General features: G+C 38.1%; 1 protein-coding gene across 1 annotated transcript; it reads left to right on the top strand.

Annotated features, from left to right (window-relative positions):
- Positions 1-8576: 8576 nt before the first annotated feature.
- Positions 8577-26961, top strand: LOC306885132 (palmitoyltransferase ZDHHC18-B-like; the record flags this gene model as incomplete). Its single annotated transcript, XM_079441480.1, has 9 exons — positions 8577-9104; positions 11040-11200; positions 15471-15626; positions 17552-17689; positions 19248-19313; positions 20020-20108; positions 22584-22696; positions 22811-22907; positions 26626-26961. The coding sequence occupies exons 1-9, from the start codon at positions 8878-8880 to the stop codon at positions 26959-26961; spliced, it is 1383 nt and encodes a 460-aa protein (XP_079297606.1). The 5' UTR covers positions 8577-8877.
- Between the last annotated feature and the right edge of the window lie 221 nt (positions 26962-27182).

Below are 27182 nucleotides of genomic sequence, written 5' to 3'. Positions count from 1 at the left end.
ACTTAGATAAAGGTTCATCTTTGTCTCATCGGTCCATAAACACAGTTCCAAAACTCTTCTGGCTCACCTTTGTGCTTTTTTGCAAACTCTAATCTTGCCTTTCTATTTTTGGTGCTGGTCAGAGGTTTGCATCTTGCTGTGTAGCATCTGTAATTCTGTGTCAAAGTCTCCTGAGGACAGTAGATTGTCAGAGCATCACCCCAGCTTCCTGGAAGTTGTTGCTGATTTTACAGACACGTCTTTTATGGTTCATTTTCACAGCTTTTATGATTTGTCTGTCATCAACTGTTGTTTTCTCAGCCGATCAGGTAGTTGTTGGTTGCTGGTGGTTTCCAAACTCTTGATTTCTCCATGCCCTTTGTTTATGCTATAGCTCTAACTGACTTCCTCTTTTCTTTTAGCATCCAAATTGCTTGCTTTTCTCTCAAAGTCAGCTCCCTCGTCTTCATCCTGGTTTGTGTGTCATCATCAAATGCAAGATTCAGAATACAGAAGTAATGGATATAACCGATACGACACATTCCCTGCTTTTAATATCTGAAGAATTAATGCAACAGGACACAGCTGATCACTTAGAAAGACCTGAGAGGCAACTGCTCCAATACTTATGCTCTCATCAGATAGAGGGATGAACTCTAAAAGTGCTGAACTTCTTAGCTGGTAAAACATCTATGTGTTGAATCACCCAATAATAAAATGTGACATTCTGTAGTTTTGTCTCATATTCATCTTTTAATCATATTTGTATATTTCTTGACTCCACAGCCAACAGAGCAATTTTGTCTTTACTGTTCCAATACTTTTGGAGGGCACTGTACAATCATGTATATATTTAAGAAAAATATGTTATGTTTATATTAAATATATTTATATATAATATAAATTATATGAATATAAATATATACATGTAAATATTTTCCAAATATATATTGCATGTTTGTGTATTTGTATATACATAATAAATATACACAGCACGCACATTATTACACACATTATGTAAACAAACTTTTATTTTGGATGCGATTAATCATGATTAATCGCTTGACAGCACTAATTTATTTTATTTATTTGTAAGTCTTGACTACAAAACAGCTATTCTCAATCAACACACTGACTCTAAAGTGGGGCATGTTGTCAGAAATATAAAATACTGGCCAAAAAAAAAAAAAATGTTTAGCAACAGTACAACAATTTTTTTAATATATGTTTAAAAATATAAAACTGAAAATGTTTTTAAATAAATCAGTCCATTGTTTTGCCAACAGATATTAATGAATTTTACACTTTGGGGTTGGGAAGATTCTAATGTTATGCCTCTTATGCTCGGCTGAATTTCTTTGATAAAAATACAGTAAAATTGTGAAATATTCGTACAATTTCCATGTGAATATATTTTAAAATGTAATTTATTCCTGTGATCAAAGATGAGTTTTCAGCATCATCCTAATATGCTGATTTGCTGCTCAAGAAACATTTCTGATTATTATATCAGTGTGAATTTTATTCATTTATTTCGTGAAATCCTTTTCAAGATGAATAAAAATGTCAAAAGAACAGCATTTACTTAAAATAGAAGTGGTTTACAGCAAATATGATGATATCCTTTTCTCTAAAGGGTTACAGGGATGCATTAGATTCAGAGACAGTTCAACAATTATCTTTCTACTGCTGCTTATGGTTTTCTCTATTCTTAGTATTGAGAAAAGGAAAAGATGAAAATAATAAAGACAAACATTAAAAATGACCAAGAACTACAGTGCCTTGCGAAAGTATTCACACCCCTTAATTATTTTTCCACGTTTTGTTGCTATTTTATGTTAAACTGCTTTAAATTACTTTTTTTTTTCTACACTCCATACACCTCTATATATATATATAAAAACTTAAATAATTCCATTGCATAAGTATTCATATCCTTATCTGGGACAATTGAAATTTAGCTCAGGAGCATTCATATTGCTTGTAGATGTTACTGCACTTCGAGTGAAGTTAACCTGTGGCAAATTCAATTGAATGGGTGTGATTTGGAAAGGTACACACATCTTAATCAAAGGTCTAACGGCTGATAATGCATATCAGTGCAAAAACCAATCCCTTAAACCAATCTACAGGCAGTCAAAAGAACTGCTGTAGAGCTCAGAGACAGGATTGCATCAAGCCACACATCTGGGGAAGAGTCCAGAAAATAATTCTGCTTCATTGAAGTTTCACAGAAGCTTGTAGCCTCTGTTACCCTTAATAGAAGAAGTCTGAAACAACCAGGACTCTTCCTAGAGCTGGCCTCCCGGCCAAACTGAGCAATTGATGGAGAAGAGCCTTGGTGCCGAAGAAGCTGATGGTCACTCTACTTGAGCTCCATGATCATATGTGGAGACAGGAGAAACCTACAGAAGGACAAACATCATTGCGACGCTCCACCGATCTGGGCTTTACGGCGGTGTGGCCAAACTCAATCCTCTCCTCAGTGAAGATACATGAAAACATTGGAATTTACAAAAGAAGCACCTAAAGGACCCTCAGACTGTGAGAAATAATATTCAAGGGTCTGATGAACCTCAGTTCCAAGCATCATGTTTGAAGGAAACCAGCTCTGCTCATCAGCTGCAGAGTACCATCCCAGAAGTAAAGTGTGCCGGTAGCAGCCTCATGCTGTGGGGCTGTTTTTCAGCAGCAGGGACTGAAGGACTCGTCAGAGAAGAAGAAAAGCTCAATGCACCAAAATATTGAGATAGCCTTAATGAAAACTGAGTCCAGACCATTCAGAACCTCAGACTGGGCAGAAGGTTTACCTTCCAACAGGACAATGACCCTAAGCACACAGCAAGAGTGGCTTATACACAACTCTGTGAATGTCTTTGAGTGGCTCAGCCAGAGCCTGAGCTTGAACCCAATCAAATATTTCTGGAGAAACCTGAAAATGTGCATCTGCCCCCATCCAGCCTGACAGAGCTTGAGACGTGAAGCGATGAGGAGAAGAATGGCAAATAATTGCCAAATGTTGATGAGCAAAGCTTGTGGCAATAAAAAAAAAAAAAAACTTCAGGCTGTAAAGGTGCTTCAGCTAAATAGTTAGTTAAAGGTATGAATACTTATGCAATTTAGTTATTTCAGTTTTTCTCATTTTTAATAAATTTACAAAGTTGAAAGTATGAATACTTTCGCAAGGCACTGTAATCATACAAGTTTTTTAACACTAAACAAGTCGACAGACAGACAGACAGACAGACAGATAGATAGATAGATAGATAGATAGATAGATAGATAGATAGATAGATAGATAGATAGATAGATAGATAGATAGACAGACAGACAGAGATGGACGGACGGATGGGTGGGTGGATATTACTGAATGCCACTGATCTCTGTGTCAGAATGACACGCTAAACACCATTGATGGATAATCCATGAGAAGCTTTCAAAAGATTATGGCATGAGCGATATTACGCAGCCTGCTGCCGTGTGAAGAGCGTCTGAGGACTGTAGCGTCACATCCTGTGTGCAAGCATCTTCTGTGCGCAGATCCTCATTCATTGCGCTCGTCATGTAAACACTGATGCTCGCGCGGCGTGCGTTCGCGTTATCACTACACCACGGGACTGAAGCATGTAGAGAGGACGCCGCTGCACATCGCGTTCCGTCACGTGCTGGTAAATCCGTCGCGTTTCGTCGCGCACCGATCGAATTGCGATCTGTTCGCTAATAAATTGGGACGCGGTCGTGGAATGACGCCATTGCGCGACATCTCTCCGCACAGCAGCTGATGTCTGATGGACCCTGAGCGCCGCGAAGGATGAAGACCCGCGAATATCAGCAAATAGATCCGCAGGCGCTCGCGACGCCTCCGCCGCGACCTCTGCCCGAGCACAAGCCCAAACGAGTCCGGAGAAAATGGGAGGTGTTTCCCGGGAAAAACCGCTTCTGCTGTGACGGACGCATCATCGTGGCGCGTCAGAGCGGCGTGCTGCCGCTCACTCTGGGGCTCATCCTGCTCACCAGCGGACTCTTCTTCATATTCGAGTAAGTCTGCTGCCTTCGGCTGGCATACAGCGTGGCCACGAGCCCATCGAAGCGAGAAGTGCTGACTGAAAGCATGAGGACGCTGTAGTATAAGCCTAGGAACGTCACAGGTGCATCTCATGTCTGTTTACACCTGCTTCAAAATGCCCTTGAATCTGGACGTGTTTGTTAATTAAAGCTAGATATGTCTGCAAAGCATCTGGAAAACATCTGCTGTCTACAAACGTCTGTAAGATGTCAGTTTTACATGCATTCTAAATCATAAACGTCCTTTAGGCATCTAATATACATCTATTTGACATCTGATAGGAAACGTCCTATAGACGTATGACAGACGAGCAAACACTCTAAACAATACGTATTGCAGACATTGCAGATGCCTATTAGATGTCTTTTAAGATGTTTATGATTTAGAATGCATGTAAAACTGACATCTGAAAGACGTCTGCCAGACGTTTTTAGACCGCAGATGCTTTCCAGATCAAGAGATCTTTAACAGACATCTTGGAGACGTACGTGTGCTATCTGGGTTTACATACCTGCTTCAAAATGCCCTTGAATTAGGACGTGTTGGTTAATTAAAGCTAGATAGCACACCTACATGTCAGTTTTACATGCATTCTAAATCATAAACATTTTAAAGACATCTAATGTATGTCTATTTGACATCTGATAGGAAACGTCCTATAGACGTATTGCAAACGCTCTAAAAAATACGTCTTGCAGACGTCAGATAGACGTCTCCGTGATGCACGTGACAAATTAAAAGGACAGTTCAATCACTTGTCATAATTAGTTCACCCTCATGTCATTATAAAAGTGCATGACTTCCGTGTGTGTGACTAATATAAAGATCTGTCTGTCTGTCTGTCCAAAACTGTTTGGTTACCAACGGTGCTGGGTTGATTACTTGCAGTCCGTTGTATGGATTACTTGTATTCTGTTACTGATTACAAAGTACATTATAAAGTGTAATGTAATGCATTATACTTTTTAGGTAATACACATAAAAAGAAGAAGAATCAAGGAGGACGAGTACATAATGAATAATTTATTGCTCTTATGTGAAATGTGAATAATGTTATCATGTAAATACGAGTATTTTATGTAATCTAATCTAATTACAAATACTGACTACTGATGTTTAAAGTCTGATTATGTAATCTTACATGTAATCAGTTCCTACCCATTCTTCAAGAAATCTTTTTGTGTTCACAGAAGAAAGAAAAGGAAATAGAAATGAAAGTATTTTCATTTTTAAGTCAAGCATAAACTACATAATGAAGATAATATTGAACAGCAACTGCAAGATAAACAGTAGGTTTCCGTTGTGACAACTTACCCCCTTTATGTCATCAACTGTTGTTTTCTCAGCCGATCAGGTAGTTGTTGGTTGCTGGTGGTTTCCAAACTCTTGATTTCTCCATGCCCTTTGTTTATGCTATAGCTCTAACTGACTTCCTCTTTTCTTTTAGCATCCAAATTGCTTGCTTTTCTCTCAAAGTCAGCTCCCTCGTCTTCATCCTGGTTTGTGTGTCATCATCAAATGCAAGATTCAGAATACAGAAGTAATGGATATAACCGATACGACACATTCCCTGCTTTTAATATCTGAAGAATTAATGCAACAGGACACAGCTGATCACTTAGAAAGACCTGAGAGGCAACTGCTCCAATACTTATGCTCTCATCAGATAGAGGGATGAACTCTAAAAGTGCTGAACTTCTTAGCTGGTAAAACATCTATGTGTTGAATCACCCAATAATAAAATGTGACATTCTGTAGTTTTGTCTCATATTCATCTTTTAATCATATTTGTATATTTCTTGACTCCACAGCCAACAGAGCAATTTTGTCTTTACTGTTCCAATACTTTTGGAGGGCACTGTACAATCATGTATATATTTAAGAAAAATATGTTATGTTTATATTAAATATATTTATATATAATATAAATTATATGAATATAAATATATACATGTAAATATTTTCCAAATATATATTGCATGTTTGTGTATTTGTATATACATAATAAATATACACAGCACGCACATTATTACACACATTATGTAAACAAACTTTTATTTTGGATGCGATTAATCATGATTAATCGCTTGACAGCACTAATTTATTTTATTTATTTGTAAGTCTTGACTACAAAACAGCTATTCTCAATCAACACACTGACTCTAAAGTGGGGCATGTTGTCAGAAATATAAAATACTGGCCAAAAAAAATAAAAATGTTTAGCAACAGTACAACAATTTTTTTAATATATGTTTAAAAATATAAAACTGAAAATGTTTTTAAATAAATCAGTCCATTGTTTTGCCAACAGATATTAATGAATTTTACACTTTGGGGTTGGGAAGATTCTAATGTTATGCCTCTTATGCTCGGCTGAATTTCTTTGATAAAAATACAGTAAAATTGTGAAATATTCGTACAATTTCCATGTGAATATATTTTAAAATGTAATTTATTCCTGTGATCAAAGATGAGTTTTCAGCATCATCCTAATATGCTGATTTGCTGCTCAAGAAACATTTCTGATTATTATATCAGTGTGAATTTTATTCATTTATTTCGTGAAATCCTTTTCAAGATGAATAAAAATGTCAAAAGAACAGCATTTACTTAAAATAGAAGTGGTTTACAGCAAATATGATGATATCCTTTTCTCTAAAGGGTTACAGGGATGCATTAGATTCAGAGACAGTTCAACAATTATCTTTCTACTGCTGCTTATGGTTTTCTCTATTCTTAGTATTGAGAAAAGGAAAAGATGAAAATAATAAAGACAAACATTAAAAATGACCAAGAACTACAGTGCCTTGCGAAAGTATTCACACCCCTTAATTATTTTTCCACGTTTTGTTGCTATTTTATGTTAAACTGCTTTAAATTACTTTTTTTTTTCTACACTCCATACACCTCTATATATATATATAAAAACTTAAATAATTCCATTGCATAAGTATTCATATCCTTATCTGGGACAATTGAAATTTAGCTCAGGAGCATTCATATTGCTTGTAGATGTTACTGCACTTCGAGTGAAGTTAACCTGTGGCAAATTCAATTGAATGGGTGTGATTTGGAAAGGTACACACATCTTAATCAAAGGTCTAACGGCTGATAATGCATATCAGTGCAAAAACCAATCCCTTAAACCAATCTACAGGCAGTCAAAAGAACTGCTGTAGAGCTCAGAGACAGGATTGCATCAAGCCACACATCTGGGGAAGAGTCCAGAAAATAATTCTGCTTCATTGAAGTTTCACAGAAGCTTGTAGCCTCTGTTACCCTTAATAGAAGAAGTCTGAAACAACCAGGACTCTTCCTAGAGCTGGCCTCCCGGCCAAACTGAGCAATTGATGGAGAAGAGCCTTGGTGCCGAAGAAGCTGATGGTCACTCTACTTGAGCTCCATGATCATATGTGGAGACAGGAGAAACCTACAGAAGGACAAACATCATTGCGACGCTCCACCGATCTGGGCTTTACGGCGGTGTGGCCAAACTCAATCCTCTCCTCAGTGAAGATACATGAAAACATTGGAATTTACAAAAGAAGCACCTAAAGGACCCTCAGACTGTGAGAAATAATATTCAAGGGTCTGATGAACCTCAGTTCCAAGCATCATGTTTGAAGGAAACCAGCTCTGCTCATCAGCTGCAGAGTACCATCCCAGAAGTAAAGTGTGCCGGTAGCAGCCTCATGCTGTGGGGCTGTTTTTCAGCAGCAGGGACTGAAGGACTCGTCAGAGAAGAAGAAAAGCTCAATGCACCAAAATATTGAGATAGCCTTAATGAAAACTGAGTCCAGACCATTCAGAACCTCAGACTGGGCAGAAGGTTTACCTTCCAACAGGACAATGACCCTAAGCACACAGCAAGAGTGGCTTATACACAACTCTGTGAATGTCTTTGAGTGGCTCAGCCAGAGCCTGAGCTTGAACCCAATCAAATATTTCTGGAGAAACCTGAAAATGTGCATCTGCCCCCATCCAGCCTGACAGAGCTTGAGACGTGAAGCGATGAGGAGAAGAATGGCAAATAATTGCCAAATGTTGATGAGCAAAGCTTGTGGCAATAAAAAAAAAAAAAAACTTCAGGCTGTAAAGGTGCTTCAGCTAAATAGTTAGTTAAAGGTATGAATACTTATGCAATTTAGTTATTTCAGTTTTTCTCATTTTTAATAAATTTACAAAGTTGAAAGTATGAATACTTTCGCAAGGCACTGTAATCATACAAGTTTTTTAACACTAAACAAGTCGACAGACAGACAGACAGACAGACAGATAGATAGATAGATAGATAGATAGATAGATAGATAGATAGATAGATAGATAGATAGATAGATAGATAGACAGACAGACAGAGATGGACGGACGGATGGGTGGGTGGATATTACTGAATGCCACTGATCTCTGTGTCAGAATGACACGCTAAACACCATTGATGGATAATCCATGAGAAGCTTTCAAAAGATTATGGCATGAGCGATATTACGCAGCCTGCTGCCGTGTGAAGAGCGTCTGAGGACTGTAGCGTCACATCCTGTGTGCAAGCATCTTCTGTGCGCAGATCCTCATTCATTGCGCTCGTCATGTAAACACTGATGCTCGCGCGGCGTGCGTTCGCGTTATCACTACACCACGGGACTGAAGCATGTAGAGAGGACGCCGCTGCACATCGCGTTCCGTCACGTGCTGGTAAATCCGTCGCGTTTCGTCGCGCACCGATCGAATTGCGATCTGTTCGCTAATAAATTGGGACGCGGTCGTGGAATGACGCCATTGCGCGACATCTCTCCGCACAGCAGCTGATGTCTGATGGACCCTGAGCGCCGCGAAGGATGAAGACCCGCGAATATCAGCAAATAGATCCGCAGGCGCTCGCGACGCCTCCGCCGCGACCTCTGCCCGAGCACAAGCCCAAACGAGTCCGGAGAAAATGGGAGGTGTTTCCCGGGAAAAACCGCTTCTGCTGTGACGGACGCATCATCGTGGCGCGTCAGAGCGGCGTGCTGCCGCTCACTCTGGGGCTCATCCTGCTCACCAGCGGACTCTTCTTCATATTCGAGTAAGTCTGCTGCCTTCGGCTGGCATACAGCGTGGCCACGAGCCCATCGAAGCGAGAAGTGCTGACTGAAAGCATGAGGACGCTGTAGTATAAGCCTAGGAACGTCACAGGTGCATCTCATGTCTGTTTACACCTGCTTCAAAATGCCCTTGAATCTGGACGTGTTTGTTAATTAAAGCTAGATATGTCTGCAAAGCATCTGGAAAACATCTGCTGTCTACAAACGTCTGTAAGATGTCAGTTTTACATGCATTCTAAATCATAAACGTCCTTTAGGCATCTAATATACATCTATTTGACATCTGATAGGAAACGTCCTATAGACGTATGACAGACGAGCAAACACTCTAAACAATACGTATTGCAGACATTGCAGATGCCTATTAGATGTCTTTTAAGATGTTTATGATTTAGAATGCATGTAAAACTGACATCTGAAAGACGTCTGCCAGACGTTTTTAGACCGCAGATGCTTTCCAGATCAAGAGATCTTTAACAGACATCTTGGAGACGTACGTGTGCTATCTGGGTTTACATACCTGCTTCAAAATGCCCTTGAATTAGGACGTGTTGGTTAATTAAAGCTAGATAGCACACCTACATGTCAGTTTTACATGCATTCTAAATCATAAACATTTTAAAGACATCTAATGTATGTCTATTTGACATCTGATAGGAAACGTCCTATAGACGTATTGCAAACGCTCTAAAAAATACGTCTTGCAGACGTCAGATAGACGTCTCCGTGATGCACGTGACAAATTAAAAGGACAGTTCAATCACTTGTCATAATTAGTTCACCCTCATGTCATTATAAAAGTGCATGACTTCCGTGTGTGTGACTAATATAAAGATCTGTCTGTCTGTCTGTCCAAAACTGTTTGGTTACCAACGGTGCTGGGTTGATTACTTGCAGTCCGTTGTATGGATTACTTGTATTCTGTTACTGATTACAAAGTACATTATAAAGTGTAATGTAATGCATTATACTTTTTAGGTAATACACATAAAAAGAAGAAGAATCAAGGAGGACGAGTACATAATGAATAATTTATTGCTCTTATGTGAAATGTGAATAATGTTATCATGTAAATACGAGTATTTTATGTAATCTAATCTAATTACAAATACTGACTACTGATGTTTAAAGTCTGATTATGTAATCTTACATGTAATCAGTTCCTACCCATTCTTCAAGAAATCTTTTTGTGTTCACAGAAGAAAGAAAAGGAAATAGAAATGAAAGTATTTTCATTTTTAAGTCAAGCATAAACTACATAATGAAGATAATATTGAACAGCAACTGCAAGATAAACAGTAGGTTTCCGTTGTGACAACTTACCCCCTTTATGTGCCCCCCCCCCCCCCCCCCCCCCCCCCACTATAGCTCATTTCTATGTTATATGCACCCTATATGCAATTGTTCCATTTATAATAATAGTAACTAAATATTCAGTAGGCAAGATTATTAAACTGAGAATGAACTATTAGGTATATATTCACTGGAGCAAAGTGTGCCTCCCTGTTCTGATTTATCCAGTAATAGAGATTATAATATGAATCTGCTTGTGAAATGTCTCTCTCAGGACATTATTTGTATTGAGGCCACTTTTAGGACTTAATTAACAGTGTATGGTTACTTAAATGTGGCTCATTTAATTGTAAAGCTTTTCCCTGTGGATGCAGCACATTAAGTAGAAACCCAGATTCTAATGTTCAAATCTTTATATTATGATGTTTATTTGCAATGCTCTGCAACACTTTAGACATCAGTTTGCTCGTTCTCTTTATAGGGTGTTTGTTTAGCGTTAGATGTGGGATCGGGAATCCGCAGAGCTGCAGGGAATGGAACAGTTTAATGGAGCAGCACAGTATTTTAAAGCCTCCTTGTTCCACAATCAATGTTTTCCTAATTGAAGCGTTGTGTGGTTCCAGCTGCCCGTTCCTAGCCAAGCACCTCACCAGCTGCATCCCGGCCATCGGAGGGGTCCTGTTTGTGTTTGTGATCATCTCTCTCCTCCAGACCAGCTTCACGGATCCAGGGATTCTGCCCCGGGCCACACCAGAGGAGGCCGCAGACATCGAGAAACAGATCGGTGAGGGAGCACACATCTCATCCACACGTCTCCGGATTACTAGCACACTGCATAGTGCACTCTATATGTTGTATACTGCATACAGTTATCATCTACAGAAATAAATTGGATTGCGTGGGTTTGCTGCATTGACCATCTGAAAGCTGCTTGGTTTGAAAGTGACTTCTGTGTGAACTTCATATGTGACCCTGGAGCACAAAACCAGTCTGAAGTCGCTGGGGTGTATTTGTAGCAAAAGCCAACAATACATTGTATGGGTCAAAATGATTGATTTATCTTTTATGCCAAAAATCATTAGGATATTAAGTAGAGATCATGTTCCATGAACTTATTTTGTAAATTTCCTACTGTAAAAATATCAAAACTTAATTTTTGATTAGTAATATGCATTGCTATGAACTTAATTTGGACAACTTTAAAGGTGTTTTTCTCAGTATTTTGAATTTTAATTCACCCTCAGATTCCAGATTTTCAAAAAGTTGTATCTCGGCCAAATATTTTCCTATGGAAGGCTTATTTATTCAGCTTTTAGATGATGTACAAATCTCAATTTTGAAAAATGGACCCTTATGACTGGTTTTGTGGTCCAGGGTCACATATTAACAACAGACAGTCGACCTGTTATCTGCAAAAGTTTGTCAATTTTGCCTATGTGACCGCATTTTAAGATATCAAAACTGGCAAACTCTTTTACAAGTTTTCATCTTTTACAAAATTTTGTAAATTTGCAGTCACTCTTACCTTTGTGTAATGAAATTCTGCTGGTAAAATATAGTCGTCTCAATAGCAGTCCATACGATCTGGAGTTTTCTGAGGTAAATCATTGACCGAATGGATTTTACATTAGATTCTAGTAGTTTGTTAAACTTTTAACATTCAAATTTGCCATGTTGACCAGTTTTTGACCAGAGTTTCATGCATTGCTACACTAATAATGCGCTAATAATGGAAAAATGGACCACCTTTGTTTGTAAAATTGAGCAAAATATTTGCTAATGTGACCATGATTTGGAAAGCAGATCTATAATAATCTTGTCTAACAAATCTGGCATTGTGTGCTATGGATATCGTTGACTCTTTTCCCCTGTTGTAAGTCACTTTGGATAAAAGTGTCTGCTAAAAGCATAAACGTAAATAATAACCCTGTTTGAGAGATGTGCCTGAGCTGGTTTGATTTGGGAAATCTTTTTAATTTTGGCTTCTAACAGAGAAAGCCGCATCCCACGGCCCTGAATAAGCCTTTGAACTGCTCTGAACGTGCCGCCATCTCTTCTTCTCCATGACAAATTAGAGGACATTCTGTCCTAATTACACAGGACGGCTCTGACAGGATGACTGTCACATGACAGGATCATTGTCATGAACACACACTCCTCCAGGACTCAAAATGCGATCTTCACCTGCTCAATAGTAGCACATTCACGTCTGGTTGTTGCACTGAGAGGTTTGTATCTCTCTGACCAAGGTCACATGATTGCGATGCAGACTCGTCCATTATTTTAGATGTCCTCCAAACAAGAACATAATCTGCCAGTCAGAGAGCTGAAGCGGTCTGCAGTTATTAGTTTTCATAATAATAAAAATAAGCATAATAGTTGAATTTCTGCTCTTCTTAAGTGGTTCAGACTGACGTGTTTGTGAGGAACTGGGAAATGGAGAAGTGCATGATGTATCTTTTTTCTGTGACAGTATTTTTTGTGTGTTTCAAGACAAATTTATAGCAGTCTGGCTTGCTTTCACCCCTCTGACCTCTTCTGGAAGAAAGGCTTAGTTTGTGTGTATTTGTCATGTTTTATATCTGTGATGCATGCTATTTCTGATCTGCAAATTTTCCATTTGCATTATATCTGTTGTGCTGAACTTAAGTGGAAATTTCAAATCAGAATTGATATCCATGGGGCAGATATTAAGCCGAGTTTGTTTTTGAGAGCATTTGAGGATCAATCACTGTGTACTGTGTTTGACTGGATTGCAGTAAAGCATGTAAAAAAACAAACCAAACAAACAAAAAACCTAATTAGTGCACAGACAGAAAATCACAGATTAGAGGCCGTTCTCACACAACGTGTTTTTGCATTGCATTGCACTTCTTTCTCTTTGTGTAAACATGCACTAGATGGATGTCTTTGACTGTTGCCCGTATGTTTTTTGCAGCGTCTCGCATGACAAGACCTTCTAAAAACATGCAGTCAAATAAGTTCAGCTTTTTAGGAACACGTCTCTAGATCTGAAATAAAGTGTTACCCTTGCTTTTTACCCCTCTAGACTTTTATATGCACAAATGCTGTGTTGAACCGGCTGTAAGGGGTCATTCACATGTTTTCACTGCTGTTTTTACACTAAATGAATGTCTTTGACCATTGCACTCAGTTTTCACATCTTTTGCAGCTTTCCAAAAATGCAGTTGTCATTAACAGACGCAACGTTAAATTAAAACTATTATCTGTAGACCTTAAATGATTTTTTTTTAATCTTGTGTCTTTAAATGCAAAACTGTGAGACGCAGTGTAGTGGTTTTTAAAATGTGTCCTTTTAAACATCTTTTTAATTTATGTGCCGTGTTTTTAGAACGCCATGTGAGAGACATTGCAAATTAAATGAACTGTAAAAAAAAAAATCCGTAAAATTTATGGTAAAAAAAACGGCAGCTGTGGTTGTCGGAATTCTACCGTAAAAAAATACGGTAACTACAATTTAGGTTTTAACTTATATTTACAGTTAAATACCGTAATTTCATTAACTGATATAATGTTTTGTACTTTTGAAATACACTCATAACCACCAATTGCAGGTGGTGATGAGAGCCACATGCTGAACCCGAGCCCATCACAAGCAGCTTTTAAACAATAACATGTATAGAAAGTGCACAGTGTCATTCACACAAGCAGTAAACACCATCATGGTGAGACTCATTAAACTGAAATATGCAATAAACATTAATTTAACAACATTAGATGTAACATACAACCCTGATAAGAAAAAAACTAAGAAGAAACATAGTTATTTCAAAGAAAAAACATCAAATTCAAACAAAATTTAGAATTTTCAGTTTATGGGTTTTCCCTGTAAACTTTACAGGAACTTACCGTTAACCAATTACTGTAACATTTTCACAGTTTTTTTTACCGTTAAAATCACGGTAATTTTTTACAGTGTATGTTCACATTCAAAAACAATGCAAATTCTAAATTAAAATTTTGAATAAAATATCCGCTTATTTTCCTATCAGCTTTCATGCATCTGCGATTTTAAAACTGCAAAAACTCATTGTGTGTGAACCGGCTCTAAGGGGTCATTAATTCGCTGCTTTTTGCTAAATGGGTGTCATCTTTTGCAGTGTTCTTAAATTAAAAGAAGCAACTTAATTATCGGTGTGTGTGTGTGTGTGTGTGTGTGTGTGTGTGTTTTGAGACACAGTGGAGTGGAATTTAAAAAAAGCAGTGTTTGAGTAGCAATTTATTTTATTTTTTTTAAACATTGCCATGTGCCAGGGTTTTAAACCATTGTGTGCCATTCACAAGACTGCAAAAGATGCAACACATGTTTACATAGAAGCACAGTGGAAAAATCAGCGCAGTCGAATGCCAAACCTTGTTTGCAAGTCTCTGAACTATTAGTGTGCTTTAGTTTGTTGAGGGGATAATATTTACATTCATCTGTTGCCATCGTTATAATCACATGTTAGAATAAATTTAGTGTAGGTGTGTGTGTGTCTGCTTTGATCAACTGGTGATCACACACCTCTGTTTTCATCATGATAGCAAAATATTACAAGAAGTGAGTTTAAAATGAGTTTAGCCCATATGAAACAAGGTGGTATGCATTTATTTAACAGATGCGTTTACTCTGTATCTGGAATTATTATATTGACTTTGCGGTTGTATAAGTCACAAGGTTGTTTTGATTGCCTCCTTAATGCTTTTTATGCAGCATATTCTTAATGTATCTTTTTTCATGTGAAGTGGTGAAAGCAGCACCTTTAAATAACGCATTGCTCCAATGATTACACTAAATTGATTTTTTTCAAGCTTGCAACACAAGCAGTTCTCCCTTGCGCCAGTGGTTTTGTTGTTCTAGAGCGAGTGCTCAACTAATTTCAAAAGACAGGAAGTGTTTGAGCTGTTTAGAGAAAACTCTGTTAAACTTCAAGAGCCTTTAATAATCAAAATGATCCCAGCTGCAGAGTTGAGTTGTTTTCTCTAATGTTTGTTATTGAAATTCCTTCCTGACATCTCATCCTCTGCTGGAAATGTGTTTTTCTCTCTCGCAGACAACCCGACGGGCTCGTCCTCATCCTACCGCCCCCCGCCGCGCACGAAGGAGGTCGTCATCAATCAGCAGGTGGTTAAACTCAAGTACTGCTTCACCTGCAAGATCTTCCGGCCGCCGCGCACCTCCCACTGCAGCCTGTGTGACAACTGTGTGGGTGAGAGGAGCTTCCAGAAATGTACAGCAAATCTAAGGCTGCTTTTAATGATAATTATTAGTGGCGATTGCTAATGCAAGTGTCATTATCGCTATTGCTCATACTAAAGGTTACAAGTTAACATTTAAATTCATGCATCTGGCAGATGCTTTTATCTAAAGCTGCTTACATTGCACTCATGCATTATTTTAAATTCATATCAGTTCATCAGTCAAAGTGCATTAACGCTGTTTGATGTGCAGGAGCAACGCTCAGATATAACTAGAGCAACATAGCAGTGTGTGTGCACTGATGCCTGTTAGGGCTGCATGATTAATTGAAATAAAAACTGGAAATGCGATATGGCTTAGAGGGATTATGAAATTGCAAAGCTGTAGTTGATTCATTATATGTGCGGCGTGTTTCAGAGTGAAGAGCAGAACTGTGTTTATTTACTCGTGAGCAGCTCGTTCTCAGTGTTTTCAGCGTCTCGCAGGAAATGCTGCTCGTATGAACTCATCTCTGCATCTGCTCTGAGTTTGAGTAACGCGCATTTGTGAACGCAACATGTGCCGATCGTCTAGAGGAGCTGTCAACAAGAGGTGTTTTAAGGCTCCTTGCTGTTTTCCATCAAAATAAATGTTTGATGGTTGAACTGAACATTTGAAAATGAAGACGGACATAAATACTAGTATTATAACTTTACATTAAATGGATAGTTCACCCAAAAATGAAAATTCTGTCATTAATTACTCACCCTCATGTCGTTCCAAACCTGTAAAGCCTTCGTTCATCTTCAGAGCACAAATTAAGATATTTTTGATGAAATCTGAGAGCTTTCTGACCCTCCATAGACAGCAAGGGCTTAGAAACGTAGCAAGGACATCGTTAAAATAATCCATGTGACATCAGGGGTTCAACCGTAATTTTACGAAGCTATGTGAATAGTTTTTGTGCGCAAAAAAAAAAAAACGTTATTCAACAATTTGTCTCAGAATTTTCCTTTTTGGGTGAACTAACCCTGTAAGTAATGTAAAATAAAATATATTGTGTTTTCTTATATACTTTATTATTTTGTTTTACTGTAAAATATCACAGTAGTAGTATTTCATGTTTTTCATTATTATTATCATTATTTTTTTATTTTTTTTCCTCCCCCTCATTTATAGCTATACAATTTTTATCAGGAAAAATCACAAAAACACATTTTTGCTCATTGTGCAGCCCTTGTGCCCGTCCCCTTTTTTTTATTGGTCTTTGTTCCTGAAGTATTTTTCTGTTCATTTCTCCCATAGGGATTTTAAAAAGTTAGTTTAAAGCATTGGAAGCCATTAATCAAACCAATGCACTATGCGATCAGCTACTAGTTAATAGTGAATTTGTTCCCTAATCTAAAATGTTACCAAAACCACATACTTTGAGTGTCTGAAAATGAAACAAAGGTTCAAAAAGGTGTAGTTTTATGGCTTTTAATGAGGAAAAGTACAGTCCCGTGAAGCATCAAATCAAATTTAAATCCGTTGGTTTCAACAAATGCATATACCGTTGATTAACAACACTGTTGCTCACAGTAGCTCTGTCTTTAAATGCTTGTAATTTAGTTAAAAAATCAATTCCTCTGAAGAAAATTGATAATTTTTTTCTTCACTGTTGCTCTTGTGTTTTGTATTTTTTTATAGGCAAACACTGCTCAGAAAATGTAACTAATGTGGTTACTCCTAACATTCAGAATGAATTGCCAGTGTTTACTGTGTGCAGTTTCACACTCTCCTGCTTGTGAATCCACGTAGGATGCTATCTTTCTCAGATTTAGCTGTTATTTATAGCGTTTGAAGCGGTCTGCATCTCTGAAGTTCTCACTTGTTCTTAAGCCAGCAGATTAGTTTAATTCCCGCTGTAATAAATCACGAGCTGTGTGACGGCCTGCTGTCGTGTGTGTTTGACAGAGCGCTTCGATCATCACTGCCCCTGGGTCGGCAACTGTGTGGGAAAACGAAACTATCGCTTCTTCTACACCTTCATCGTCTCGCTGTCTTTCCTCACGGCCTTCATCTTCGCTTGTGTAACCACACATCTGGCTCTAAGTATGTTTCATTTTCCTTGACAACTCAAACAAATATATACATCGCTGAGTGGTGTGTGAATTTAACATCCGTTCAGGAAGGTCATATCACTTTCTGTTTATGAGCTATTTGTGTATATATACAAGGGCGTAGTTTTGGTTTGAACATTGGTGGGGTTGAAGTGTGAACTGCTAAGTAGAGTCCCAGGTCATGCTCACTTTATTTGTTTGTTTGCTTTTATATTAATTTTTGTGAAATGGTCTTTTGTGCTGTCATCTATGCAAAGTTGTTGCAATAAAGTAACATCATAGTTAACAATTTCTTGTTTACATAGGATATATATGTAATGTATTTTATATTATTTAGGCACTTATAGGCTATAGTTTGACAATGTTCTAATTCAACATGCCATGGGAAGTCAATCTAATTTAACATTTTCTTATGTTGATATGGTTTATTTCTCACAGATAATCAGGCTCTTAATATTTTAATCCATGCCAGAATGTTACAAAAGATTTCCATTTCAAATAAATGCTGTTTGTTCATCAAAGTATCCTAAAAAAATCCTAATAAATCATGCTTTTCCTAAAAATGCTAATAATAAAATGTATTTCTTGAGCAGTAAATCAGCATATTAGAATGATTTCTGAAGGATCGTGTGACATTGAAGACTGGAGAAATGATGCTGAAAATACAGCTTTGATCAAAGAAATAAATTACACTTTACAATATATTATAATAGAAAACAGTTATTTTAAATTGTAATATTTCACAATATTACTGTTTTTAGTGTAAAATTATACCTACCCAAACTTTTGAATGATACTGTAACTTATAACTTCATGAGGTGCATCTTGGGATGTGTTTGAACAGCAACAATAGTTGAAAGAAAATGTAATATGTCACCGTGGACCACAAAACCAGTCATAAGTGTCAGTTTTAAAAAATTGTGATTGATGCATCATCTGAAAGCTGAATAAATAATCTTTCCATTGATGTATGGGTTGTTAGGATCTGACAATAGGCCGAGATACAACTATTTGAAAATCTGGAATCTGAGGATGCAAAAAAAATCAAAATATTGAGAAAATCACCTTTAAAGTTGTTCAAATGAAGTTCTTAGCAATGCATTTTGATATTTACGGTAAGAAATTGACAAAATATCTTCATGGAACATGATCTTTACTTATTATCCTAATGATTTTTGGCATAAAAGAAACATAATAATGCCATGATTTTGACCCATGCAGTGTATTTTTGGCTGTTGCTACAAATATACCGCAGCGACTTAAGACTGGTTTGTGCTCCAGGGTCACATATAACATTGTTCCAAATTGGAGCAATTTAGACACAACTAATTTCCAGTTTTTAAGCATGAACCATTTAATTTAGTCAGATGTGTCCAGATAATAGAGTGGTAGTGTTTACATCGGCTCTTTTTAATCAGAGTTGGTTTGTTTGCACTATGCTGTATTTATAAAGGCAAGCACAGATGCCAAATGAGCATTGAATCTCTTATTGGACCTAAATGGCTTAAGATCTGATAAAAGCTTTTAGTGACTAATGCTCTCTTTTATAGGGTCACAAGGAGGAAATGGGTTGGTTTTCGCTCTCCAAGCGAGTCCTGCCAGATATCCTTTTATTTGTTGTTCGATTTCAGATGTTTAACTTGCAAAAAGTCTGTTATTGCTTTAAAGGAATGTGCTGGGTTAAATGCAAGTGAAGTTCAGTGAACAAGAAATGGATGCAGAAAATAATGTCAACTTCTGCCTCAGTTTATAAAAACAAATAAAGTCGGTTTGTAATAATGTGCTTACAATGTAAATCTATGGGGCAAGTCTTCATACTGGAAAAAAACAACAGCAATGTAAAATGCAGGATTTTTGATAATATTATATAGCTAGTATATTCATAGTGGTTTTTACAATGCACGTTTGAGTGCCTCTGAATGAATTGTTCCAGTCACCCAAAATGTCACATTTCTGCTTTGAACACTTCGGTATGGAGTACCGCACATGACATGTGGGGGGAAAAATAGATTTATAATAGATCATTCCCTTTAGTTTAGTTAATCTGTGGCCATGATTTAACTGAAACAAGGGAATTATTCCTAATCCATGGCCGTAAAATCTGTTGTTTTTTTCCCCTCTGCATGTCATATGCAGGGCTCAGCACTTTGCTACACTTCCATCATAAGTGCAATGTTTGTACAAACCGAGGGACTAGTCAAAAGGATGCTGTTGATCAAGTTATATTTAACCCAGAATATTCCTGTACTGTGTGCTATTAATATTCATTATTGGTGCAAATTCTGAAGTTTTCCTTTACTTTCTTCACTGCTCTTGAGTTAGTGGTTTGCTTCTTTTCAGTTTGGTCCATTTTGGGCCTCTCAGGCTTCCATACATACCTGGTGGCTGCAAATCTTACTACCAATGAGGATGTAAGTGTTTACCTTTCATAACTTAAGAGGTGTAAATGTTGTTTTTACCTCTAATACACTCAGCAATTTAGGCCTAAATTTAAGATAATTTATATGTAATTCAAATACATTTTTGTACCATTTGAATTGCACTGCTTTGTCGTAAATGAATAAACTTAGTGTGTTGCTTATTTGTTAGTAGGGCTGCCCTCGACTAAGGATTTTTCTGGTCAACTAGTAGTCGTTCATTTGAAGCATTAGTCGACTAATCGCATGTTTATTAATAAACCATTTAAATCATTATAATGAGCCTTTTATTGCCTACGTAGCCTAATAAGCGCTGAAGTGGATAGTGGATGCTGTTAAGCTGGCATACTCTTCCTTGGGCCTACAATGTCCCATTGGAGTATGAGCCCATTCGAGGCATCGCCTCGTCATGGGCTTGGTCTAGCGGTGTGTCCATTACAGAGATTTGTGCGGCGACCGGCTGGGCCTCGACCGTCCACATTTGCTAGGTTTTATAACCTGGACGTACCAGCCTTACAGGTCAGGGTCCTCTCTGCTTAGATGAGCATAGATTATATGCTGTGGGAATACTCCTGACAGACAATCCTTGACCGCGAGGCGCTCAAGCTCTCTGGTGGGGTCCTTGCATACTTCGGTCCTAGTAGTACCTAGTATGTAAGAGTTTCATGGAACGATCACTCAGGCCGAGTATGACCTCTATGAGTTTAGCTCGCTTTAGCCTGGAGTACACTGTTGCACTTCCCTAGGAGCATTTACATGCTTATGGAAGTGCATTGGGCAGTCGTTCCTCTACCTTGGCATGGCGTGATTGAATTGTGTTCCCAAAGCGTCTTTAACGAGACGCAGTACGAGTGGAGTATCGATAGGGAACGTACTCGGTTACTGTTGTAACCTCAGTTCCCTGAGATACAGAACAAGTACTGCGTACTTTGCCGTGCCAGGTAGCTGCACGACTCAGTCGTCGCTTCAGTCGAAGTAACCTGAGGATCCTATGGCGAAACGGCCGCTTATATAGCCAGATAGCCCCACCCATTCTGGTGGGCTCCGTCGCCATAGGCTCGTGCAGCTCTGCTGCCGACCCATTGGTTCGTTTTACACACACTGCACGAACCAATAGCCGTGCAGTTTCACTGTGTGATTGAATAAGACTTCCGTTCAGGAGAAAAAAGGCTTTTTCCCATAGCGTCTTTAACAAGACGCAGTACTCGCTCCGTATCTCAGGGAACCGAGGTTACGATAGTAACAGAGTACGTTTTAGCTATATGGAGTTTACACAAGACTAGATAATGATCTGAGATATCATCACTTTGCTGCAGAATTTCAACACCACTAACATCAATTCCATGTGACAGTATTAAATCTAGAGTATGATTTCGACAATGAGTAGGTCCTGAAACGTGTTGTCTAACCCCAATAGAGTTCAGAATGTCTATGGATGCTGATACTAATGCATCTTTTTCATTATCGACATGGATATTAAAATCGACAACAATTAAGACTTTATCTGCAGCCAGTACTAACTCAGATAGAAAATCAGCAAATTATTTAATAAAGTCTGTGTGGTGCCCTGGTGGCCTGTATACAGTAGCCAGTACAAACATCACAGGGGATTTATCACTAACACGTGTTTCTCTAGATAATGTTATACGCAGCACCATAACTTCAAACGAGTTATACTTAAAGCCTGCCCTCTGAGAAATACTGAGAATATTGCTATAAATTGTAGCAACACCTCCCCCTTTACCTTTTGGACGTGGCTCATTTTTATAGCAGTGATCTTGGGGGGTAGACTTATTTAAAGTAATGCATTCATCTAGGTTATGATCATTGATCAAATCATTTACAAAAAGTGCTTTTGTAGAAAGGGTCCTCATATTCAGAAAGCCAAGTTTTATCAACTGTTTCTCTGTATTGTAAACATTTTTTATTTGTTGAACATCAATTAAATTGTTACTCTTAATTTGGTTTGGACGTTTTCTGTATTTTCTAGTTCAGGGAACAGACACATTCTCTATAGTGTGATATCTAGGTGAAGAAATCTCTATGTGCTGAGAATTAACTGACTTCTGTGACGTGAGGCGGCTAGCAGACGGTTGGTCTGTCTGCTTCCTGACCTGGGCCTCAGTTAGTCAAGTACGGACTCTAAGACTATGTGCCATAAACACTGTTCAGAAACACTGAAAATACTTACATAACCAAATACAGAAACACGCTGCAAATACTCACAATGCAACTAAATAAAGAAACACTGAAAATACTTGCATAACCAAATACAGAAATGTGCTGCAAATACTCACAACACAAACAAATACAAAGTATTTGGTCAAATTGTGCGTATTTGAGCATTTCTGTATTTGGTTGTGCCACCATAGAAAATACATACAAATTTATATATATTTTCTATTGTTATTATGATGTAGGCCTAAATATTTAATGGATTGTATGTGAATTTTTGTGTCCGTATTACAGATTAAAGGCTCCTGGTCAGGGAAAAGTGGAAATGAGGATGTTGGAAATCCTTACAGTTACAACAGCATTATCAAAAACTGCTGTTCTGTGCTCTGTGGACCCATGTCACCCAGGTGAGACGTATGTAGATGAGTGTATATGGTCTCCAGTATGCCAGTGAAAACTATATCTCTGTTTATCACTGTGGCTTTGTTGTAATTCCTGTGCCTCCTTTCTTGTTTTGTCAGTTTGATTGACAGGCGAGGCTTTGTGCCCTCCGATGACTCCGTCCAGACCAGTCCTGTGGAAATCGAACTCCCGGCTGCTAAAAACGACATAAACATGGTAGGACGAGCAGTCACCTCAGGCCGACCTCCTCCTCCTCCACCCCCGGTCGTAACCCTACAGCAACCTGCCATCTCCATTCAGAGCCACTCAACAGCCTGACTTCCTGTGTCTGATCCAAAGCCAGCATTTTCTCCTCTTGCTGTGTTGTTTGATGCGTTTTGGCATGGGTCACACCCTTCATTTAGATGTCAGACAGCGTTTGGACTGCTGGGCTGCAGCCAAGTGCAGCTGTCTCAGATTTGTTTGGTGTTGAGGAGAGCTGTTACGGCTGTGCCGCCTTTGGTCAAAGTCACATATATAGATGAGATTTGTGTTGTTTACTTTGAGTTTGAAAGGGAAATTAATGTTTATGTACTCATTCTCTATGGTTTGACTCCCTCGTAGATCAGTGGGTTAGAGTGTAATGGTTAGTATGGTTAGTATGGGGTTAGTATGGTTACTGTGCACAACCGTGCATCTTCTAATTACAAAAAAAGGAAATGAAACTTTTGGCTTCCTGTGACACTAGGTAGTTTGTGAGCAGGAAAGACGCTGTAGTTTCAGGTGATGGTGTTTATTTTTTAAGCTCTTCGAAGGTTCAAAGGCTTGTGAGATTATGACACACAATTATGGTGCTCTTAAAAAACATCTGAGGATAAGCAAATGCTGTTTATTTTTCATTAAAGTTGTTTGTTTTTAGTATAATCTGAGCATGTAAAAACAACTCAAGCTTGTTTTTGTATAATTCAGGTTGTTTGATTCAAACAAACAAGCAACTCGTTTGTTTTTGTATTTTCTTGTGGCTGTTTATCAACTTGATAAACTTGTGGCCGTTTTTTCAGATCTTATTGGTTTATGCTCAGATGTTGAACTTGTCACCAAAACAAAAGTGCCTCTCATCAGTGAACAAACAAACCAACAGCTAACAACTTTAGTGTTATTGTACATTTCTTTGGTTGTAACTTGCCGGAAAAGTCCATGTCATCCTGTTTTGTGAAGTTCAAAATAAATAGCCAGGTTAAATAGGACTTCTATTAAACTATTGAAAAATATCAGTTTGATACAGAAACAAATGCAGGCAAAATGAATAAGGTGCTAATGCATCTCTGCACAGTAGTGTAGGGATCCGGTACTCACACTTGACGTGTGGTTGTGTCTGTGTGCATGTGCATATATTGTGAAATAGTTGCATGTGACATGGAAATTTCACTATGGGATTTTATGTATTATGAATGCATGGGTTTAAATCCATGATTTGATTTTATTTTTGAAATGAAGAACATTGCTGACATTTTGTACTTTTTGAACATATTTGTGCTTGTATATATTGAAAATGCATTTTAATGTTAAATAAATATTTTTCAAACTAAACCACAGAATTCTTGTCCTGCATGTTGTTTGGAGTATGTGGGTATCGAGTTTGTTTACTCACAGTTGCGTATGTTTTCCTAGCATGTTCTGATGCATTAGTGCACATTAGTGCTGTTACACTTATCGGTCTTAGCGCATTAACCCTTGTCCTCTATATGTGTGTGTGTGCATGTTTGTTTAGGAGAAAGATTGCCTGGATTTCGCCCTGTCTTGTGCCGGCTGATGGTTCAGTGGGCAGAAGTAGGGGATTGTGGGGAGGTTGGTAAGACTCAGGCGGGTGTTTGGGGCACACTGATAGATTCCTGTAGGTGGCGTCACATGGGCTCCACGTGCTTTCGGCCTGCATGCTGCCTGAATGAATGCTGCTGCCAGAGCTAATAGTGCTGATGTTTTACAGCATCAGCACTGCTCCTCCTCCCATTCTGACCACTAACCACTATTTCATGTTTCGTTTGTGTATATATGTTTTGACTTTGATTTAGTCAGTCTGGTTAAGCTGTAGTATCATGCCATAGACCAAAATCTTAAAGGGAATTCATCCAAACATAAGTCATTTTTATGCCCTCATGTTGTTCCAGATCCTTCTGTGGATGACAAAAGGAGATGTTAAGCAGAATGTCCAAGCTCTTGTTTTCCATACAATGAATGCATGTTCAAGCTTTACAGTCCTTGTTCCTGTAAAATTATCATTAAAATAAATTCAGTAAGTCAAAATGATCTATGTTTTGAGGCCACATGATAGCTTTGTGAGAGGAACAAGAAAAAAGCATTATTTACATTATTCACACAATTTTTTTTTAGAAATGCTTTAGACCATATTATTGATTCATTATGTATTACAATATGCATCTTTAATTACACATTGTCATATAAGAATATTGTCAATAAATAACCAGAAATGACTTACATCAGTCTATTTCAAATTGTATATAGAAAATTTAGTGGTTTAGATATGGAGTCCGACTGAGTGGGTATTATTCAAACCGCTAAATCACTAGGCTGACCGAAACTTTTGTAAATCTTTTTCGTTTATTGTTTAAATGAACAGCTTGTTTTGTCTGAAGCTTGGAAAGCTCCGCTAATTTCTTCTGTCTCGACACAAAAATAATTACTTTTGTTTTAGGCAAACAGGCCTGAAGACGGCTAAAATTGCAGCCAGTCATTTGTTCATTCATATAAAAAAAAAATCTACATATATTTATGCATGATAAGCAATATTTGGGCTGTGTGTGTTCTGGCAACTGATGTGATGTCCAGTGTTGCCAGATTGGCTCAATGATTTTAAACACAAAAGCCCTTTAAAACCTGCACACTTAAAAAAAAACCCACCTAAAACATTCAGCTCTTTCACTTTTTACTGTAGCTACAACTTGTATAACTTGTTTATATTTATATAAACTTTTACATAGTGATCACTTGAATATACAGCTACAAATTAAAAATTTGATTCCTTGTTAAAAACCCTTCACTCATGAATCATCACATCTGCCGTCTATAGGCAAATTAGTTATTTGCCTATAAAATGTAAACATTAAAAACTGCCAAACTGTTTCCAAACTAGCCAACATTTTGTCCACCCACCCAAGCCAATTTTGACCCACACAATCAAACCCAAAACTGCCCAATCTGGCAACACTGATGATGTCAGCAACAGGGGGTGTGGCTTCTTATGGTGTTCCACCCATGAGGAGGGGCCAAGTTTGAATGTTTACAAACAACAACTTAAAATGTCTGCATAGTGGACCTTTAAGAATCACATTTGCGTGAATTGGACATGCGCAGATTTATTTTTTGTCACATTTGCGGTTAATTAGTCTCATTTTAGAGCCCTTGTTTTGTTTTTGTGCAGCACATCTACTTAGAGCAGCTTGAAGTACTGCTAAACATCTCCTTTACTGAATGGGAGATACAAAGATATGTTTTAACCAACATGAGGTTGAGTACATAACCATATAATTTTGATTTTTCAGTGAAATACCCTTTAAGATAGTATTTTTTTTCTAATCTGTTCTGATTTGACTCCTCATCTGTAAATCTCATGATTTTGCTGCTGTTAATTTCCATTGTCGACTCCTAGCAGAATTTATACGAGCACTTCAATATGACTCATTTGGTCATATTTAGTTCTGTATAGCAGAAGAAGAATTATCTGCATGAGTCATCAGTGACGTTGATATTTGATTGGCTGTGGCTTTACTGCTCAGCTAAATAAGCTTTTCCTTTTAAACCACCTCAAAATATATTACTTCCACTCTTTCTAACATGAATCTACTTCCATTTTTGTCTTTGTCACACCCATTCCCTTATCCCTGGTTCTTCATTTCCATCATAACTCTCCATCCATCTTTCCCATCTTCCTCCACAGTGCACACAGGGAACCAAAGGTCTGCTGGAAACGGCCTCTCGATCTCCTCTCCTCACGAGCTCCTGTCCGCAGGCCAAACCTCAAGCCGTGCCGGCCGTCTTGGAGACTCTTCCAGAGATCGTCCCGTCACCTGCCCCAGAGCCGCCCAAGACCACTGGAGGACGCCAGTCGACCAACACCCCTCACAAACATCACTCACACCACAGATCCAAGGCAAAACAAACCACTCATCCCACCCACAAAACCTCCAACCTCTCTCCAAGACCTCATCACAGCCACAGTTCAAGACGGAAAGACTCCAAGAACAGAGACCCAAAATTCAGTTCTCTGCGCTGAGCAATCGGACCTGTAAGGGTGCATGTTAATGCATTTCTTGGATTAATTGAATTTGTCCTCAAGAGATTGATTGATTCATCGAGTTTTGGTTGTGACTTCAAACAAACAGGTATGATATTCCCAGAAAAACCTCCAGGTTACGAAACTGGCGGCTGTATTATTCTTCTGTAGAGAAATACCATCAACTCTGCAACCTGGAGAGCAAATAAGAAGTATGGACT

This window comes from Barbus barbus (genome assembly GCF_936440315.1).
Source record: "Barbus barbus genome assembly, chromosome: 19".
NCBI classification, from domain to species: domain Eukaryota; kingdom Metazoa; phylum Chordata; class Actinopteri; order Cypriniformes; family Cyprinidae; genus Barbus; species Barbus barbus.
This window is presented reverse-complemented; position numbering and strand designations above follow the sequence as displayed.